Source organism: Lemur catta, chromosome X (assembly GCF_020740605.2).
Source record: "Lemur catta isolate mLemCat1 chromosome X, mLemCat1.pri, whole genome shotgun sequence".
Lineage (NCBI taxonomy): Eukaryota > Metazoa > Chordata > Mammalia > Primates > Lemuridae > Lemur > Lemur catta.
The window spans coordinates 20,546,248-20,567,868 of NC_059155.1; the positions used below are offsets into that span (position 1 = coordinate 20,546,248).

At 38.4% G+C, this 21,621-nt stretch overlaps 1 protein-coding gene across 1 annotated transcript in view; it reads right to left on the reverse strand.

Moving 5' to 3' along the window:
- KIAA1210 (KIAA1210 ortholog) overlaps positions 1–21,621 on the reverse strand; it is a 43,730-nt gene that overhangs the window by 20,553 nt on the left and 1,556 nt on the right. The window contains exons 2-5 of the mRNA XM_045537818.1: positions 17,269–17,440; positions 10,617–10,740; positions 10,171–10,296; positions 6,822–6,977 (exon numbers count right to left, since the gene is read on the reverse strand). Coding sequence (XP_045393774.1) covers positions 6,822–6,977; positions 10,171–10,296; positions 10,617–10,740; positions 17,269–17,440 — 578 coding nt within the window. The remainder of the gene's footprint in view (positions 1–6,821; positions 6,978–10,170; positions 10,297–10,616; positions 10,741–17,268; positions 17,441–21,621) is intronic.

Sequence of the window (21,621 nt, forward strand, 5' to 3'; positions counted from 1 at the left end):
TTAAACCCAAAAGAAGGTAGTAATGAAGGAGCTAAGGAACAAAAATTATGTAAGCAATTTTTGGAAATTTCCAAATTTTTTGGAAAATTGCTTACATAAAGGGAAAAAAGAGCAAAATGGCAGAATTATTTGCTTATAAGTAATAACTATGAATATAAGTGAATTAAACTCTTCAATTAAAAGGGAGAGATTGGCAGGATGAATAAAAAAATAGGATGCAGCTATATCCTGTCTACAAGAGACTCACTTTAGATCAAAAGACATAAATAGATTGAAAGGATGGTAAAAGGTATTCCAGGAAAATAGTAAGAAAAAAAGAGCTTGGGTGGCTATACTAATAACAAACAAAATAGACTTTTTTTTTCTGAGACAGGATCTCACTCTGTGGCCCAAGTTGGAGTGCAGTGGTGTGTTCATAGCCCACTGCAGCCTCAAACTCCTAGGCTCAAGCAATCCTCCCGCCTCAGCCTCCCAAGTAGCTGGGACTACAGGTGCACACCACCATGCTCAGCTATTTTTTTTAATTTTGTAGAGATGGGGTCTCTCTTTGTTGCAGAGGCTGGTCTTGGTCTTAGACTCCCAGCCTCAAGCAATCCTCATGCCTTGGCCTCCCAAAGTGCTGGGATCATAGGCACGAGCCACTACACCCAGCCAAAATAGACTTTTTGAGTCAAAAATTGTTACAGAAGATAGAGATTAACACTATATATTGATAAAAGAGTCACTCTATCGAGAATATATAAAAATCATAAACATATACATATCTAACCACAGACTTACCCCCCAAAACAAGAAGCAAAAATTGGTAGAACTGAAGGGAGAAATAGGCAGTTCTACAATAATAGTTGGAGAATTCAGTATCCCATTTTCAATAATGAATAAACAACTAGACAGAATATCAGTAAAGAAACAGAGGACTTGAAACAATACTATAAACCAAGTAGACCTAACAGACATACACAGAACACTCCATCCAACTGCAGAATGCACATTATTCTGAAGTGCGCATGGAACATTCTCCTGAATAAACCATATGTTAGACCACAAAATAAGTCTTAATACATTTAAAAAGACTGAGGTCGGGGAGGGGGAGAAAAAAAATAAAAAGACTGAAATAATACAAAGTATCTTCTCTGATCACAATGAAACTAGAATTCAATAACAGAGGAAAAACTGGAAAATTCACAAATTGGTAAAAATTAAATAGCACACTCGTAAGAAACCAATGGGTCAAAGAAGAAATCAAAAGGAAAGTTAGAAAATACTTTGACATGAATGAAAACTAAAATAAAATATAACAAAACTTATAGGATAGCAAAAGCAATCCTCAAAGAGAAATATATGTCTGTATATGTCTATGTTAAAAAAGATGAAAGACCTCAAATCAATAACTGAACTCTCCACCTTAAGGAACTAGAAAAAGAAGAGCAAATGAAACCCAAAGCTAGCAGAATGAAGGAAATAATAGAGATTAGAGCAGAAATAAATGAAATGGGAAACAGAAAAACAACAGAGAAAAGCCAACAAACCCAAAAGTTGGTTCTTTGAAAACAAAGTTGACAAACCTTTAGCTAGACTGACTAAGAAAAAAGAGAGACAAGATACAAATTACTAAAATCAGAAATGAAAATGGGAACATTATATTACCATACAGAAATAAAAAGGATTATAGGATGGTACTACAAATACTTATATGACAACAAATTAGATAATCTATATGAAATAGATAAATTCCCAGAAATACTCAAATTACCAAAACTGACTCAAGAAGAAACAGAAAATTTGAATAAAACTATAACAAGTAAAGAGATTGAATCACTATCAAAACCTCTCAACAAAGAAAATATCAGGACCAGATAGCTTCACTGATGAATTCTACCAGACTTTTAAAGAAGAATTAATACCAATCCTTCACAAACATTTCCAAATAAATAGAAGAAGGAATACTTCCTGACTGATTCTGGGGCCAGCATTAACATGATACCAAAGCCAGATAAAAGGACTACGAGAAAAAATGCTATAGGACAATATCCTTATGAATACACATGCAAAAATACTAGCAAACCACATCCAACAGCATATTAAGGTAATTATACATCATGACCAATTGGGATTTATCCCAGGATTGCAAGGAGGGCTCAACATATGAAAATCATTAAATGTAATATAGCATATTAATAGAATAAAGGATAAATATTACATGATATTCCCAATTTATGCAGAAAAAGCATTTGATGAAATCCAACATCCATTCATGGTTAAAAAAAAAAAAACCACTTAACAAACTAGGATAGAATGTATATATGAAAAATCCACAGCTAACATCATTTTTTTTTTCTGTCTGAAGCATAGAGTTTATTTTGCATGTTGAACAAGTAGCTGCAGTGACATAAATTCCAGATTCTAAAGCAAGTGTAGCTGAAACAGCTAAAATGTGAGAATGCCGACGGAGGATGACAAACCACCAGTGCTGCCACCCCACATAAAGGAAAATGTCATATCACACATATCCAATAAACAACATAACCACAAACAACTTTTAAGGGACTGTACCGTTCCCAGAGCAAAGGAAGAGATTTTGAGGCACACTAGATCAAGTGTCAAAGTATTAGAGAAATGGAAATATTAGACAAAATATTTTTCTTTCCATGTCAGTTTCTAAATATGTTCAGTGCTATTTGATTGTTGCATTGCACAGAGCACACTGACAAAATATGTGTCAGAAGATGTTTTGTTACATTTTCAATTCTTTGCTGTTGATTATAGTCTAGTAATATTAGGGAAATAAAATATTCAACCATGTCATACAGTGCTGTTGTTGACTGGTTTTTGCAAGGCATAAAAAATCTGTTTTCAGACCACTAATGTATTATGTGTAGAAATTTTAATATTGAAAAAGAGACTAAACTGCAGATAGTTAGATTGCTTATTTGAATTTTCTCTACTCATACAATCATATTTACAATTCAATTATGTAGAATATTTATCAAAGAGGGTATTTAACTGAGTAAAATGTACAATATCTTTGTATTTGGAGTAATTTCAAGGTCAAATTTCCATTTTAAATATATAGAATTACATGTGGCTGAAATCTTTTTAGAAAAGATCAAGATTCACAAGTTCCATGTTCTTAAATTGTTTCATGAATAAGAATTAGATATGTGTGTGTATACATAACATATGCATAATTTTTAAAACATTTACCAGATATTAAAGCTACCTTTTGTATTTGAAAGCACTATATTTACACTTAGAATGCGTGAAATTATTTTTATGTTCTGACATTTGTGGTTTCAGTTAAGATATCACCATATCTAAATGCAAAAAAAGATATTTTCACCATCCATCTATATGTTTAAAAAACTGATCTTTAAATTGAAAAAATAAGGTGAGAATATCATAAATGGTCTCCATGCATCTTTGGTGGGTTCAGCTCTGGCCAAACTGTATAATGGCTTTGCTATTTAGTCAGTATGTCTAAGGATAAATAGACATTTATTCAAACTTTGTTTCTTCCACTTGACAGTTCCCAGCTTCTCTTTTAAGGCTCCTGCCAAGCAATCCATCCATAGTGGTGTCCTTGCAAAGCCAGGCCGAGGCTGAGTGATTTCTTCATCATAATATCCCGTCCCAAGCCTTGTTTGTAGGCTCAAAGCTCATCTTGTCTACACCCTAGGGCATCCAGAGGATACGCAAACTGAATCCACCTCTTTCCTTACGGTACATTAGAATCTGCCTCCCTCTCGCCCATATAAAGGTCCTTGTGATTGCATTGGGCCCACCTGGATGTTCTTATCTCAAGCTCCTCATCTCACTCTAACATCATTCTTAATGGCAAAAGACTGAAAGCTTCCCCCAAGATCAGGAACAACACAAAAATGTCTATTTTTGCCACTTCTATTCAATATTCTACTGGAAGTTCCAGCCAGATCAATTAGGCAAGAAAAAGAAACAAAAGGCATCCACATTGTAAAGCAACAAGTAAAACTATCTCTAGTCAAAAACGACACATTTTATATAGAGAAAATTTTAAAGAATCCCCATAAATCTATTAGAGCTAATAAATGAATTCATCAAAGTTGAAGGCCATATGACCAACACACAAAAATCCATTGTATTTATATATACAGAAATAAACAATCCCACAAGGAAATTAAGAAAACATTTCTATTTACAATAGCAACAAAAAGAATAAAATACTTAAGAAAAAATTTAACCAAGGAGGTAGAAGACTTGTATACTGTAAACTACACAAAATTGCTGAAAGGAACTTTAAAAGACCTAAATGAATGGAAAAACATCTCGTGTTCATAGATTTAAAAAATTAGTGTTAAGATGGTGATACTCCTCAAAGTGATTTACAAATTCAATGTAATCCCTATCAAAATCCCCATGGGCCTTTTTGAAAATATGGAAAAATTCATTGTAAAATTCATATGGAATTGCAAGGGACCCTGAATAGCCAAAACACCTTGAAAAAGAAGAACAAAATTGGAGGTCTCACACTTCCCAATTTCAAAACTTATTATAAAACTACAGTAACCAAAACAGCATAATACTAATATTAAGATAGGCATATAAATCAATGGAATAGAATTACGAGTCCAAAAATAAACCCCTTTATCTATGGCCAACTGATTTTCAACAAGAGTGCTAAGACAATTCAATGGAAAAAGAATATTCTTTTCAACAAATGGTGCTAGGACAACTGTATCCACATGCAAAAGAATGAAGTTGGACCCTTATCTCACATCACATACAAAAATTAACTCAAAATGGACCAAAGACCTAAATATAAGAGCTAAAACTCTAAAACTTTTAGAAGAAAATATAGAAGTAAATCTTCAGGATCTTAGATTTGACAGTTAGATATGATATCAAAAGCACAAATACCAAAAGAAAAAATGGACAAATTGGACTGCATCAATTTTTTTTAAAAAATTTGTTCATCAGAGGATACTATCAAGAGAGTTAAAAGACAACTCACAGAATGGGGGAAAATATTTATAAATCATACATCCTATAAGGGTCCAGTATCCTGAATACATAAAGACCTCTTACAACTCAACAACAAAAAGACAAACAGCCAATTAATAAATGGGCAAAGGAATTGAATACACACTTTTCCAAAGAAGATACACAAATGGCTAACAAGCACATGAAAAGATGCTTAACATCATTTGATAGGGAAATGCATATCAAAATCACAATGAGATACTACTTTACACTGACTAGCATGACCATAACTTTTTTGAAAAAGGAAAATAACAAGTGTTGCCAGGATGTGGAGAGATTGGAACCCTCATACACTGCTGGTGGGACTGTAACGTAAAGTGGTGTAGCTGCTAGAGAAAACCATTTGGCAGTTCCTCAAAAAGTTAAACATAGAATTACCACATGACCCAGAAATTCCACCCCTAGGTATAAACCCAGGAGAAGTAAAAACAGGTGTTCAAACAAAAACTTGTACTTGAATAGTCATAATAGCACTATTCACAATAGCCAAAAAGTAGATAGGACACAAATGTTCATCAATGAATGAATGGCTAAACAAAATGTGGTACATCCATACAATGGTGTATTATTCAGCCATAAATAGAAATGAAGTACTGATACATGCTACAACATGGATGAACCTCAAAAACATTATGCTAGCAAAAGAAGCCAGACACAAAGGCCACATATTGTATGATTCCATTTATATGAAATATCCAGAATAGGCAAATACAAAAACCGAGAGCAGATTAATAATTGTCAGAGGCTGATGGGAGATAGGAATGGTGAATGACTGCTTAATAGGCACTGGGTTTCCATTTGGGAGAACCAAACAAGTTCTGAAACTAGATATTGGTGATGGTTGCATAACATTGTGAATGTACATAATGCCACTGAATTGTACACTTTAAAATGGTAAAGTTGGTAAATTTTATGTTATCTGTATTTTGCCACAATAAAAAATGTTATCTAATTCAATCCTTCTACCAATTCAGACTATCCATCCCAATTCATTTGATTTAGTAGCATTCTGCAGAAAATATAGTCATAGCCCAAATCCTTAAATCAGTGAGCATCCATCCATGTACTACTAGCCTGTGCTTTAACTTGGTCCTAACCTAATTGTATTTTTGTTGATGTATCTGACTGAAGGCTGCTTCCCTTTACAGGATTTTTAAACATCAAAACAGAGTTTTGTTCTGACTGGTCAATTATCTTGACTATAAATTATGTTTCTATTTACTTTTTAGTTCCAAAGGCTAATTGTTCCAAACTCTACTGCTCTCTAAGAGCCCTTTCAAGTTCAATAACAACCAATTAAATTAAACACACATTAGTTTGAGAATGAAAGTGTTGACATGGGCACAATCTACTAATTTACCAATTATCGATGGATATTATTTGGTTGACAAACCTAGACATATGAAATACAAATACGTGCCCTCTCACGTGTCAACTGATTTTTCACATGGATGTGTCTATCAAATAATACTATATGCCCTAAACTTTGAGATTTTTCTATTTTAAAGTGTAGAAGCTTTGCTTGAGTAAAAGTCTCTATTTTTATCTTCATGAAATAACTAAAAACATCTGGAAACTATTTTTTTTTCTAAAATACTATCTTCCATTGTTTATAAATTAAAATGGTAATTATTTGGCTTGTAGAGTTGAATGAAAAATGTGAACCACCATGCCAAGAATGTCAGCTCCTTCCTCAAATACCCTTCTAGTGTTGAGCTACAGCAGGAGAAAAAAGAACGTAAGAAGAAATTATGCCTCTGATCTCTGACACTTCCTCCAACTAGCCCTTAGGATGGAGCTAATACTTTCTTTGCTGTTAACGTCTTGTGAGGCAAAGCCTTCTTTTGTGGGCTCTTAGGTGACTCATCATCAATAGGGATTTCTACCAAGTCCTTATAAATTGTGTCAGATTGGATAAGGGGTGGGCTGATGTTGGGTTGGCATGGGCGAAATGGTGGGATCTGTCAAAGGGAAGGATAGAAGGAACAAGTTAAAACCTATGTGCTTTCCCCCAAGTTGCTGGTGTTCTTTTGTTCCTTAATGGTTGAAAGACTAAGAACCAAAAGTGAGAAAAACAGGCCCAGGAAAGAATCTCCTACCTCCCTGTCTTCACTTTTAGTACCTACTCAAACCAAAGATTAATAATCTTGATTGGTTGCTGCACGCTTTTGTCAATCCCCAAACAGACAGAAACTTCAAATTGCTTGTTTGAGGAAAAGCAGAACCCTGGTGTTATTTCCCTACTGTTGCTAGCTATGATACAAATTTTGTTTAATTCCGATCTTTGTTTTAATTTTGTCCATGTCTTTGGAAGTCCAATTCTTGTAGAGGTGAATCTTTATGTTATGATCTGGAATTGTCATCCAAACTACAATCTTTGCTTCTCTTAGTCCAGGGATTGTCTGGATTGGATCTTGTCTGTGTTGTTTTCTTATCTTAATCTGGTCAAGATCAATTTTCTGGGATTTTTAAGAAAATCTATAGAATTAGTCCCGGTCTCCTAAATGGATAAAATTGATCATTTGGGTTTTCCTTGGGGTACAGCAGACTAATTTAGTTAATTCCAGTTTGAAGAACATGGTGCACTTGACTTTGAGACACTGGTCCCTGCCATGGTCCTCTTGATATGGATCAGAATTCCTGATTTTAACTTTAACAAATATTGGTTAAGCATCTAGAATGAATTACATCCTGTTACAGGAACTGGGCCTACAACGATGAACAAAACAAAGTACTTGCTGTCATGGAGCTGACATGCTTGCTTCTGTCATAGGCCCTGCTCAGTCTATGGCCATACCACCTTGAATGTGCCTGATCTCGTCTAGGACCTGCTCAGCTCAGGACAGATAGCCTTCAGGCACTTTAACCAAAGAAATGGGCCACAATGCAGGCTTGCCAAGCTTTTGCTCCTGGTGTCTTCCTGGCCAGGGTCTCCAGTATCCTAACTACCAGGCCCCATTGGAGGCTTTCAGGAAGAGGCCAGATCAACCATCTCCAAGGCCAGCTCTAATAATAATTATAATAATGACAACTAACATTCACTGAGGGCTTACAATGTGCAAGGTAGGGGGTGATCTCCATAGATGTATCTCATTTAAACCTCACAACAATTCTTTGAAGTATTTGCTATTGTGGTCTCCATTTTATAGATGGGGAAAACAAAGTTTGAGAGATGATGTAACTGGCCCTAATTCTTCCAGTGGCAGAGAAAGCATTTGAAAGTTCTGTCCAGCTTGATGGCCCATGTTCTTAACCACCATGCACTCCTATCTCCCAGGAAAGGGAGGTCCCATACTGAAGGCCAAGTTCAGGAAATACAAGGCAATAACCAGAACAGATGGTATGCCTGCTCCCTTAAGAAGGGCCACAGAGGAACACTTGGGCCTGTGAGCAGTAAGAAAAACTGTTTTGCAGTCTTAGTTTCCTAAATGACTGAATTCAACTTGATTCAACAACAGGAACATGCTAATAATCTGCTGTCACATCTTCTTAAATATTTGTGCTCAAATAAAAGGAACATAAAATGTCTTGGAAAGTAATCTAGGCACCCACATTTCTCACATTTCACATAGGACATTAGGTGAAAATCTGTCAGGGAATAAAATTGGCTCAGTCTTAGTATTGATACAACTATATACCTGGATTTCCTCTCACAATCTCCTAGCTGTCACTTAATCCATTAGAATCCTGCCCCTTCAAAGGACCCAGCCACTGGCCAATTTCGTACTTGCCCCAGCTTCTAGGTAGCACTGGGTGTTGGGACCGTTGACTTAATGCTATCAACTGCCCTGACATTTAGAGTTGTCACCTTGGTACTCAAGGGAAGTTTCCCATGTAAACGTCAATCTGGTTGTTGACAACTCAGTTCCTACTAAAACCCTATGCTGTCTTCAGTGCTGTTTTCCAGGGTAAGGACTAAGGAATCAGGCCAAAGGTGTGAGGTGTAGGGCCAAACCAAACACTTTCAAAAACTTGCCTTTGGGCTATTGTGGCTTGCCTTGCCTCCTTCATTGTGAGAAGCAATGCCCCTAGAATATTTTCCTTTAGTTTTCACAAAAAATTAATCTTTTTTTAAAAATGGAATATCTCTGCTGTAAGTCTCTGTGTTGCTGGCACTAAGAGAGAAGGCAAAGAGGGAGGAGTCCCGAAAGTAGGTTTCCTTTTTCCGGATATGAGAAATAACCCTGTGGCACTCGGTCACAGTCATGAGTTGGCAGGGAGTGTAGCTATGGAGGCAAATGAAAGCCAGTGTTGATGTTTAAAATTGAAGACTGAAAAGTTCACAGAAGTGACTTTGCCTGCTGTCATGCAAGAGGGCAAAAGTTTGCTGACCCTAGGGGCTGCTTTACAACCATAGGGTCAGCACCACTACTGACTGTCTTGGTGTTTTCACCTCCATCTTTCATGGCTAATGGACCCAGCAGAATCAAAATCAGAGTGAGAGATGTTGGATCCCAGGCAGACATGTCAGAAACAAGCCCCTCTTACCTTTTGCCAAATGCAAAATAATCATCTCTCTAGGGAGAAGGGTCTCCTCCTTATGTGGACTTTCCATTTACCCAGGGACCTCTGGGCATGATCCCACCCACAGGCTGAGAGGAGGAAGGCAGCTGTCAAGGTTGAAGGCACTGATGATGGGAATGTACTATCTGGCTGGTGGTATCTCCGGCTCCCCCTGGAGCATTTCTGGATCAGAGCTCTTGAAGGGTCTGACTGAGCAATGGATACCTCCCATAAGTTTAGGAATAGCAGGAAGTAAGAGACTGTCCTATGTATATGCTGCATTTTATGGGGGCTAAGGTGTACCCTTCTCCGTGTCCTGGCAGGTAAAAAGAGGTTGAGCATCTTAGAGACTGGGGTAATGGAAAGACCATGGGTTTTGAGGTTAACACATCTGGATCAGATTTCCAAGTCTACAACTTACTACCTGGTTGAGCTTGAGGAATTTCTTTAATCTCTCTGAATCTTTATTCAATCCTCATAAGCAATCTTTTAAGGTAGATATTATATTATGCCCACTGTAGAGGAGGAAAAGAAGGCTTAACCAGAGAGGTTAAGCCACTAGCCCAGGGTCACACAGCCAGTAAGTAGCAGAGCAAGATTTCAAGAATAGATGTCTATCTGACTCAGCTGTGAACAATTCCACTCTGTTACCTCAGTGATCCTGGAATCCTCAGAACAGACTTCATTTCCCGGCACAACTCCAAACATGGCCTCAGACACAACTCCATGCACATTACTGCTCCCAGTTCTAGGCAGGGTTCTGGAAACACGAGATCTCTGTGGAAGAGAGAGAAAAACTTGGGAGTTGGTATGCCAGCACATAAACAATGGAATGTCATTGTCAAAGTAATTCAAGTATTCTTGAGGTGTGTTAAGAGAAGGGAATATAGTAATACTGGCCAACACTGTGTGCTGGGCAATAGGTAGGCATGTCATATATCTATATGTTCTCTCATTCAATGCTTACAACATCCTGTGGGGTAGAATTAGCTGAGAAGCAGGGCCAAATTCCTCCCTCCATTTTTTTCAGCAGGGTTGGAGTAGGGAACGGAAGAAGAATAGTCCAATTAAGCATTGATGCTCAAGTCCACTATTACCTGCCGAGTTCTGCCTCTCTGGGACTCTGTAGAGGGACACATACTTGCTGATCTTTCAGGCTCAGGTTCCAACATGAAGATGCTATCATGGGATAGGGCTTTGTTCCCCATGCCACTCTTTGGCCTAAACAGAAAGGAAAGGTCTTGTAAAAGCAGCCCAAGGGCCATAGGAATTGAAGACAAACATATATTCACAATGTGGCCTACCATACATACCACAGAAGGAGGGTGGTGATGCATATGTGCTGACACAGAAAGCTGTTCATGAGATATTAAGTGAAAAAATAAAGAATAGTATAGTCTCATTTAATATATGCACACATATTACATACATATACAGTTTATGCTCAAAGAAAAAAGTCTAGAAGGATATCCATCAAATTGTTAGTGGTGGTTCCCTCTGATGAATGACACTAGGGACAGGAAAGGGATTTTCATTTTCTACTTTATGTACTTCTATATAATTTTAATTTTTAAAATTATGAACATACATCTTTTCATATAACATTCTTATCGAGACACAGTTTACATACCATACAATTCACCCATTTTATCCAATAGTGGCAACCCTGGGGAATGGGAGGGAAGGCCCTGCCTGAGTCTTACTATTATTATTGTGAGAATTATGAAAGATCTTCCACACTCAACTTTGTCTCTTTGTGTTTTTGTTTTGATCTGTTTTAAAATATCAAAGACCTGCCCAGATGTAGGAGGCTTTCATTCATCAGGTCTTCTCTTTCACACAAGTGCTCTGTGAGACATCTATCCTATCTTCAAAGTCATCTTGTGTACTACCTGCCCCTTCTATCCTCCAGCTTGCTAACCCCAGAGGAAAATATCTTCTGATTAGGACTGGAGCCAGGTTGATGAAAATTATGTGATAATACAAATCAGGGGAATTAGAAACCAGTGAAGGGCTAAAGGCATGAAAGACTCTTTTGGGGATACAGTAATGTATTTTACTTTTTAAAAATTTCAACCAAAGACATCACAAGAAGAGAAAACTACAGTCCAATAGCTCTTATGAATATAAGTGTAAAAATCCTCAATAAAATACTAGCAAACTGAATCCAGCAGCATGTAAAAAGAATTATACACCACAACAAAGTAGGATTTGTAAGGAATGCACAGTTAGTTTAACATATGAAAATCGGTGAATGTAATAGACTATGTCAATAGAATAAAGCAAAAACCATATGACCATATCAATAGATGTAGCAAAAACATTTGTAAAATCCAACACCCTTTCATGATAAATGTACTCAACCTTGATAGAAGGCATCTGTGACAAACTCACAGCTACTGTCATATTAATGGTGAAAGACTGGATGCTTTCCCCTTAAGATCAGGAACACGATAATGATGACCGCTCTTACCATTTCTATTCAACATTGAATTGGACATTATAGCCAGGGAGATTAGGTAAGAAAATGAAATAAAAGATACCCAGAATGGAAAGGAAGAAGAAAAATTATATCTATTCACAGATGACATGATTTTGTATACAAAATTCCTAAGGAATCCACTAAAAACTATGAGAACTAATAAATGAATTCATCAAAGTTGAAGGATACAAAATCAGTATATAAAAATTGTGTTTCTATACACTTGCAATGAATGACCTGAAAATGAAATTAAGAAAATACTTCCATTTACAATAGCAACAACAATGATAAAATACTTAGGAATAAATTTAACAAAAGATGTATAAAACTTATATTTTGAAAACTATAAAATACTACTGAAAAAAATTAAAGATGGCCTAAATAAATAGAAGGACATTCCATTTTCATGAATTGGAAGACTTAATCTTGTCAAGATAGCAATATTCCACAAAGTAGTCTACAGAATTAATGTAATCCCTATTGAAATTCTAGCTGCCTTTTTCCCACAGAAATGGACAAGGTAATCTTAAAATTCATAATGAAATGTAAAGAACTACAAACAGCCAAAACAATCTTGGAAAAAAAACATACTTGGAAAAGTCATACTTCCTGATTTCAAAGCTTACTACAAAACTACATTAATCAAGATGGTGTTGCACTGGCATAAAGATAAACATAGATCAGTGGAATAGAGTTGAGAGTCCAGAAATAAATCCATACATCTATGGTTAACCATTTTGCAACAAAGATACCAAGACCATTCAATGGGGAAAGAATAGTCTTTTCAACAAATGGTTCTGGGGCAACTGAGTATCCACACACAAAACAATGAAGTTGGACCCTTATCTCATACCATAAATAAAAATTAACTCAAAATAGATCAAAGACCTAAATATAAAAGCTAAAACTATAAAACTCAGGAGAAGACATAGGGATAAATCTTCATAATTCTGGATTTGGCAATGAATTCTTAGATATGACACCAAAAGCTCAAGCAACAACAACAAAAAATAGATAAATGAATTTCCTGACAATTAAAAACAGTTGTGCTTCAAAGGTTACTAGCAAGAAAATGAAAAGCAACATACATAATGGGAGCATATATTTGCAATTTATATATGTGATCAGGGACTTGTATCTAAACTATATAAAGAATTATTACCATTAAGAACTCATATTATGGAATTCAATAATAAAAAGATAACCCAGTTAAAAATGAACAAAGGATCTGAATAGATATTGCTCCAAAGAACATATGCAGATGGCCAACAAGCACATGAAAAGATCCCCAACATCATTAGTCAGCAGGGAAATACAAATCAAAACCATAATGAGATACCATTTCACACCTACTAGAGTGGCTAGAATCAAAAATTCAGATAATAACAAGTGTTGGCAAGCTTGTGGAGAAATTGGAATGCCCATACCCTGCTGGCAGGAATGTAAAATGGTACAGCCACTTTGGAAAACAGTCTGGAGATTCCTCAAAAGGTTAAATATATTATCAACATTTGACTCAGCAATTCCACTCCTAGGTATACACCCAAGAGAAATAAAAACATATCCACCCAAAACTCTGTACACAAGTGTTCATAGCAGCATTATTCATAATAGCCCAAAGGTGGAAACAACCCAAATATCCATCAATTGATGAATGGATAAAATGTGGTATATTCATGCAATGGAACACTATTTAGAAAAAAGGAATTTCTGAAACATGCTACAATATCAATGAACCTTGAAAACATTATGCTAAGTGAAAGATGCCAGTCACAAAAGATGACATTCTGTTTATATGAAATGTCCAGAAGAGGTAAATCCATAGAGACAGAAATCAGATTAATGGTTTCCAGGCGCCGAAAGGAGAGGTTAATACGGAGGACTGTTCAATGGATACAATGATGAAAATGTTCTTAAATTGTGGTGATGGTTTCACAACATTGTGGATACACACAAAAAAAAAACCATTGAATTGTACAATTTGAATGGGTGAATTGTATTGTATGTGAATTATATCTCAATAAAGCTGTTAGCAAAAAAGAAATGAAGTGCTTGATGCATGATTTCACATGGATGACCCTTGAAAACATTATGCTAAGTGAAAGAAGCCAGTCAAAAAAGGCCACATATTATATGATTCCATTTATGTGAAATGACCACAATAAGCAAATCCACGGAGACAGAAAGCAAATTAAGTGGTGGGCAAGAAGAGGGGGGAAATGGAGAATGAGTGCTGATGGGTACAGGGTTTCGTTTTAGGGTTATGAAATGTTCTAAAATTGCATAATAGTGATGGCTGCATACCCTAAAAGGTAGAATTTTATAGTATGCAAATTATATTTCAATAAAGCTGTTATATAAAAACATTAAGATACAAAATTATAAAGCTATTCCTATTAGGTAGGAAAAATTGTGTATGTGTATATAAAAGATGAGATTAAACATGAAAGAAAAAAAGGAAGAAGAGAGAGAAAGAAAGGAAAGGGCCAGCAAGCTGATACATGCTACTACCTGGATGACCCCTCAAAACATGCTAAGTGAAACAAGCATGACTTTTGTATGATTCTACTTACATGAAATGTCCAGAATAAGCAAATTTATAGAGGCAGAAAGTAGATTAGTGGTTATTTAGCAGGTAGAGGGGAATGGGGATTGATTGATAATGGGTACAGTGTTTCTTTTAGAGATGGATGGAAATGTTCTAAAATTAGATGAAATAAATTTAAATTTTTAAATACTCTTTTTGCACGTATTACCTTTATTACAAAACAATACATGCATGTTGGCACTTTAAAAAACAATCTTTAAATGGTAACTAGAGTAGCAGCTAGGGCATTGTAGGGCTAGAGACTGCCCCATCATTATGAGCATGTCTGGCTGCAGGGCCTGTGCATGAGTGTATTTGATCATGACACACTCCAAGGACAATCTCATGTTACGAAGAATAAAATGGAACCACTCTAAGGTGGCTGTGACCAGCAAGAGAGGAGAGGAGGCAGATGTCTGCTACTTTATACTAAACTCCTACCTACCTTTTCCCTATAAAACTCTGCTATCCAGGTGGCCCTGGTGGTGAAGGCAACATACTGCTTTACTATTAATAAAACAGCAGTCCAGCAGAAACTTAATGTGATTCTCTAGATAAACACTTAATGGGCGTAAATGATTGACCCAGCTTTGAGAGAGCAATGTTTCCAGACATCTCTATGTACACACACATGCTCATTATGCGCACGTGCACATGCACGCACACACACACACACACACACACACACACTTTCATTCACTGCTGCTCTCCTGACCTGCTGGCTCAAACCATGCTTGGAACCAGTGTAGCATCTGGGACTACCTTGCCTCCCCTGCTTTGTGCAGAAAAACTAAGAGGAAACATTGGGCTATGAGTGGGCTTAGAAATCTCTCTCATTTCCACACTGTGCATCAGCCAGAAAATAGCTGAATTGGCTCCATAGTGCCAAGCCTTCCCTGATCAAAGGATTACATTAGCACCAGTTGTGGCCAACTTTGCCAGAAATCAAAATTCTTGTCCACTGAACATATCTAATGCTCATTGATCTGCTCCCTGGAGGCAAAAATTTAAAGAAAAAATCCAAAACTTCAAACAAAATTTCAGCCTTAAGGGCAATAAAATACATTACAACAGTACCCATTAAGAAATCAAATAAAGGAATGGGATTTGTCTGTTCATCAGATACAGCTTAATACAGTCTTGGGAACAGATACTATTCCTACTGTACAGGCGAGGGGAAAGCTGGCTGTAAGTTTGGTTATGATTGATTGCTTCAATGGATGAAAAAAGCTGATCTTTTTTCCTGACTCTTCAGTGACATCCTCCAGGGTTTCTCCCCTAGCACATTAAGCAAGAGACTGGGATCAGGGGTGATCTTCAGACCCCCTAAGGTACATTCTTTCAATTAATCTATGCTCCTTGCAAAAAAAAAAAAAGACCTTCCCCCTTTCTCTGTCTCTCTCTCTCTCTCCCCCAGGTGAGCAGGCACACACATTTCTTAGTATGGAGAATATATCAGAGTAAATGGACTATTGTGGAGGGGGAGGAACAAGAGAGGGAAACGTAGAACTGTAGAACTGTAGTAGAGATGGTCCTTGCCAATTTGTAGAGAAAATGCAGCATAAGTCCAAACACCCCTCACCCCTGGTTTTTAACAGGGCTAGTCTTAGTCTTAGAGCTCTAAGGTGATGGGTTATAATGAACCAAAACCATCTTCCCTCCATGTGTAATTCCTCACACTGAATGCAGTCATTAAGGTTGTCCTTAAGGAGCCATATATGATAACTGTCAGGCCATTTTGTTACAGGGAGTATTGTGAGGAGGTATTGAAGACAGCAAAACATGTCAGCTAACTGCCCCATGCCCACCAGGCAAAGCCTTGAGGGAATGGGTAGCAGCATGGGTGAGCTCTGTGGGGAGTCCAGATAAGTCTGGAGTTTAAGGCCAGGAGAACAGGCCCAGGTAGAACTCCACAGAAGGAGACCTGACTGATCTGGGGACAGCTGGGGTACTGGGTGTCCAGATAGCACAATAGAATATGAAAACTGGGTCATTGCTGATGAAAATTTGTGTCCAGTGGGGGCTGGAAACAGTCTTCCCCATCCCTTCTGTAACCCGTTCTAGCATTTTCCCCCATCTCCTGGGGTGGAGAGAGAAAGGGATTTGGGGTTGCTTATGTGTTTTTAATGGCAACACACTGATTTCATGCTTATGTCCCGCCCCACTCCACCCCCAGCTAGATGGCTCTACCATCTGAAGCTTTAATCACTCATTATGAGATCTGGCTCCCCTTGGCCAGATCTGCAGTCTGATGACCAGGCAAGCAAACCAGACCAAGCCTCCTGAATGACACAGGCCCTTCTCGCTATATGCAACAAGTGTCCAACTTTTCATTAGCAGTAGGCCCTACATCTTAAGTTATTTTAGCTGTGACAGGAAGGGTTTCTCTGATCTATCTGCGCCCTCTCACCTAGTGCTCTTGGGGAATGGGGTGTGCATTTGCCATGCTCCAACCCACTGAGCTGTGCAGCCCAGACAACAAACACACATATATACACAGAAAAAGGCCCGTGGACATGGCTGCATTAGCAGTGACTGCCAGCTCAGCCCCCACAGGCAGGGAAGCCAAGAGTCCCTGGGACCAAATGTCCACTAGTGATTTGGCTGCCAAAGGGAGACCTAGGTCTAGCTGCCTGCCCCTTGCCCTGTCCCCATCCCCCTCCACCCCATCAGAGCTTACCTAGGCTCAGTTTGTTGTTGATCTTCCAGAACTGGCCTCAGAGAAGACATGCTAATGTTGCTGCTGGACAAGCTTGCCTTTAGCATTGTCCCTCCCTGGGCATCTCCAGGCTCTTTTTTCTTCTTCTTGCCAAAAAAGCTCTTGAAGGCTTTAAATTTGAATTTCTTCTTTCCTGGAGGTGAGAAATGGAAGTGAGGCAGAGAGTAACAGTACAAGGGAAGACAGGAGAGGATACAGAGACTTCATGGCAGGAATGAGCACTGTGATTCCAGGTGCCCTGCAGAACCTGGCCCTCACCCCTACAGCACCATCCATTTGGTTTGTTCCCCTCTTAGTCATTCAATAACAAAGGGTCTTAGTTGCTGGTGAAAGCATAAGCCCAGGCCACAGCTTCTGCTCTTTGGGCAGCCTCTATTCAGGCCGAACTTACTGGGCATTCGTTTGCCCCTCAATTTCAACTATCAACATACACACCTCTTTCCTTGTCCTAAGAAGTTCATTCCTGTGAAGCAATTATTGAGTCAATGTAAGCACTTGGTTCTCTCCTGACCCCACCCCGGGGGCTGGAGTCACTGCAATAGAGTGGGAGAACCAAGTTTCCACATGTGAAAAGCACTGTAGAACCCTTAGAAATCCAAGTCCAAGTGGGAGTTGATACTTCCCAGCCTGCACACTGAAAGGATGCAGACCCAAAGTGTGAGTGCAGGTGGTCGGTGCAGTCGGGGAACACTTCCTCGAGTAAAGAATTTATGAGCAAGGGAGAGGGCTGGGAATCGGAAAGAAGAAAGGGCTGCCCAGGTAAAGAATTTGTCTGTGCAAAAGGCGTGTCAAAATCAGATAGCAAAGGGCTTTTCAAGGTGTGTGCGTGTGCATGTGTGTGTGTGTGTGTGTGATGAATTGTGTGTGTTCTTCAACTATTGCCAATTGGTTTGGATTATCTACAGGGCTGCTGCCCTCTGCTCATGCAAGTAAATGAAAGTTTGCTCTATCTATAAGGATTACCAGGGCACCAGTGAGGAATGTGAGCTTTAAATGCTCCTGAGGCTCTGTCTGTTTCTGCCTTCTTTAGTTTCCTAATAAACACATATGTCCTCAGTAGAAGAGGAGAAGGGGATGGCGGGCTCACGCTGCATTCTTCGGAGGGAAAGAATTAGCTCTTATTGATTTCCTATGCAGTAAGTTACCAACTCAGGTGTTGCATTCCAATTCTCAACTGTCTGGTCTCCAGAAGGCCTCACCAGCACAGCAATGCTACACTGGCAGTGAAGGGCCCAGCCAATGGAGTTGCCAATGCAGCAGCCATTATGAAAGGCTAGATGGTGAGACGGAAAGTGCCACCCAAGAGTCAGAAAATTCTGGAATCCTAGGCTTCAGTCTGCTATCAAGTAGCTCTGTGACCGTGGGTAAGTCACTCAACCAACCTCTCTGGGGCTCAACAGGAAAATGAGGGCATTACACCTGATCAGCATCTCCCAAAGTATGTTCAGAGGGATGCTTACAAGGTTTGTTGCATGATAAAGGGATCTGCAGTCCAGTCAATATGGGAAATGCTGGATTAGATAAAGTTCTGTGACCTGCTTTCCAACTTTTATGAAACTTCAAAATGCTTACGTGTATCATGAAGTTCCAAGAAACTGGGCAACAATATTGTCTCCCAATGCACGTAAGTGGAATCTCTGGCAAAGCATACTTTGGGAAATGCTGAACTAGGGTTCCTTCTAGCTCTGAAATGCCATGACCTATTTGTGTACTGATTACTCCTTGGCCTGCCTATTAGAAAGTCAGTGCAATTCATGCTTCTTTCCTTTCTCTGAACACCTAAAACTTGACTGTTAGCACCACAAGTTTTGCATCTGAATATTCGTTACTCTGCTCATTCATTCATTCATTCATTCATTTATGTATTCAATAAATCTTTGCTAAGGTCAAGCATTTACTATTTTCTGGATATCAATGAGAAAGGAACAATATATAGTCCCTGGGTCTTAGCTACTGCCCCCACATCAAGGCTGTAGGCAGGCCCTTTTTAGCATCCCCCTTAGCAACTAGCACAGTGTAAGGTATATAGTAACACTTCAGAGACAACTGAGTCCATTGAGGGGTGCAGAATGTCAACACAGCTTGTCACTTCCCTTGAATAGCAACCACTGAGCAGAGTCATCCTTCAGCATCCTATAATTTAAACAGTGACCCTTATAGGAGTTGATGTAAATTATAAATAATGTAGGTAAAGAGTTTAGCATAAGATCTGGCATGTAGTAAGTGCTCAATAAATGTGAACTAGTATTAGGGACTCAATAATTACTTGCTTATTAGGGCCAGATTCAATTCCATCTGTGTTTATTAGAAGCAGCCCCACATCTATAACTGAATAGTGAACTCTAAAATATGCACGATTAGAAGCAGAAGTGAGCGTGGGGTAGGTCCATGAAAGATCATAGGACTGTTTGCTTAATAATTGCTACTTAAGTAATTTCTGTTTTGGATGACTTGGGCAATTTCTTATCTTCTAGGCTGTACCTATGTAGGGTCATGGCTGGGAAAACTTGGCAATTCTACCTAAAGGTAGAATAGAAAATGACAATATAATAGGAAACATATGTTTTCCCCAAGCTCCCTTTTTAAATTTTTGCAGAAAAATTAAACTAATTTCTATGATAATAAATTAAAATATTTAAAATGATGTTTGACCTTACGAAACTACAATGAGGAATTGACGTGAAAGTTCTGAGAAATACACATTACAGAGTAGGCTGGCTCTAAAATCACCTTTATTTTGCTCTTTGGCCTTCTCAATCTCCCTATTCCCAAATGATTTGTGAGACCTATTAAATTGTGAGGTTTTTGAATGTAAAATCTTGATTGCTATAACCAGTTTTGTGCTAGAAAATGTTTAACAACTGGTTCTCTGGGGGAAATGCCCTGATCTGTAGTGTTTGCCTATTTTTGTGGTGTAAATACAGTCACCATGGCCAATTTGAAGCTACCAACATGATGTCTGGGAAGAGATGTGCCCAGCCTCCCAAGCCAGCATGAGCCAGCTCCGACATACCACTAAATAATTCCCACTCCAAGAGGACAAATTGGGCAGAGTTCTCTCACAAACAGGAAGGAGCAAGATTTTTGGCCTTTGGAAACATTGCTATTTTCCAAAAAAAACAAGGAACAACATGTATTGATTCTTGACAGATGGATCTCCTTCTGGCCTTCTGAGAGGGGAACAACTTAATGCTCAGAAAGTTTACAAACATAGTGATTGTTGCTCCTTTTGCTTCAAAATCCCATAATGTAAGGGAGGAAGGCAAAGCTAGAGAATTTGGAGTTGCAAACCTGCTTCTCATAAACCAGCAAAGACAAAGAGACAGTTGGCAGCTGGTAGCTCCATTTGTGACACAATTTATAAACACTGAAGAGCTGAATAAAAACACATCTAATAAACCCTTCAGGCTGTAAAACTGAATTTAACAAATATAATCATTGCATGAGCAGACAAAATTATGCATTACCATATTTTTATGTTCCTAAATTAACAAAATGACTAGCAACTTTGGAACTGTAACAGGTGCTAAAAATTAAGTATGCATATATTCCAATTTTCTCCCAATTTTCCATTCTTTGCTGGGTAGAAACAACAACTTATTTTCCCATAAGGACTGAAAATAGCTTAAGCAATGTGTGTCTCTTTTAACCATGGGCACTGGAAGGAAAAATATATTTACATTCTACCCTGTAGGGCGGCTCTGAGTATGGTAGCAGTATAGCTTTGTTAGCAGGGAGTTGAGGAGATACCAAGAAATGGTAACTGTCAAAGATGGTGGGCTGGCTGCTTGTTGATCTAGAGCAGTGACTTGGAAACTAGACATGGCCCTAGTGAGCAACCCATTGCCAGACATGCAGTGTCAGCGACAACTTAGTCTTCAGCCTGCTTTGGATTACAAGATTTCCCTACCCCTGATGTATGGAGACAAGCCCTGGTCTCAGCCCTGGGAGTGAAATACAAAGCTGGGTACTGCTTACGTGCTATGTTACTTTTGAAACCCTAATGAAATCTGAGATGGTTGCCATGTATTGAAGTACATAAACTGGCCTTTCAAGCTTTCCTTTTTTAAAGGGGTGCCTTTAAGTTGCCAGCAGCTGAGCCCTCCACAGGCTGGTTTTCAAAAGCTACTAAAAGCACAGAGAGTAGAGAGACCTAGACAGTGGGTATGGGTCAAAACCCACATTTGTACCCCGCAATGTTTATATAGGTCACCTATATGCTGGGTAACTTATGCTACCACAAGGTACAGCAGTTGTGGTCAGTGAGCTGACAGCTGAGAGCTGACAGCTGTCTGGACTTCTGCTATAACAAAG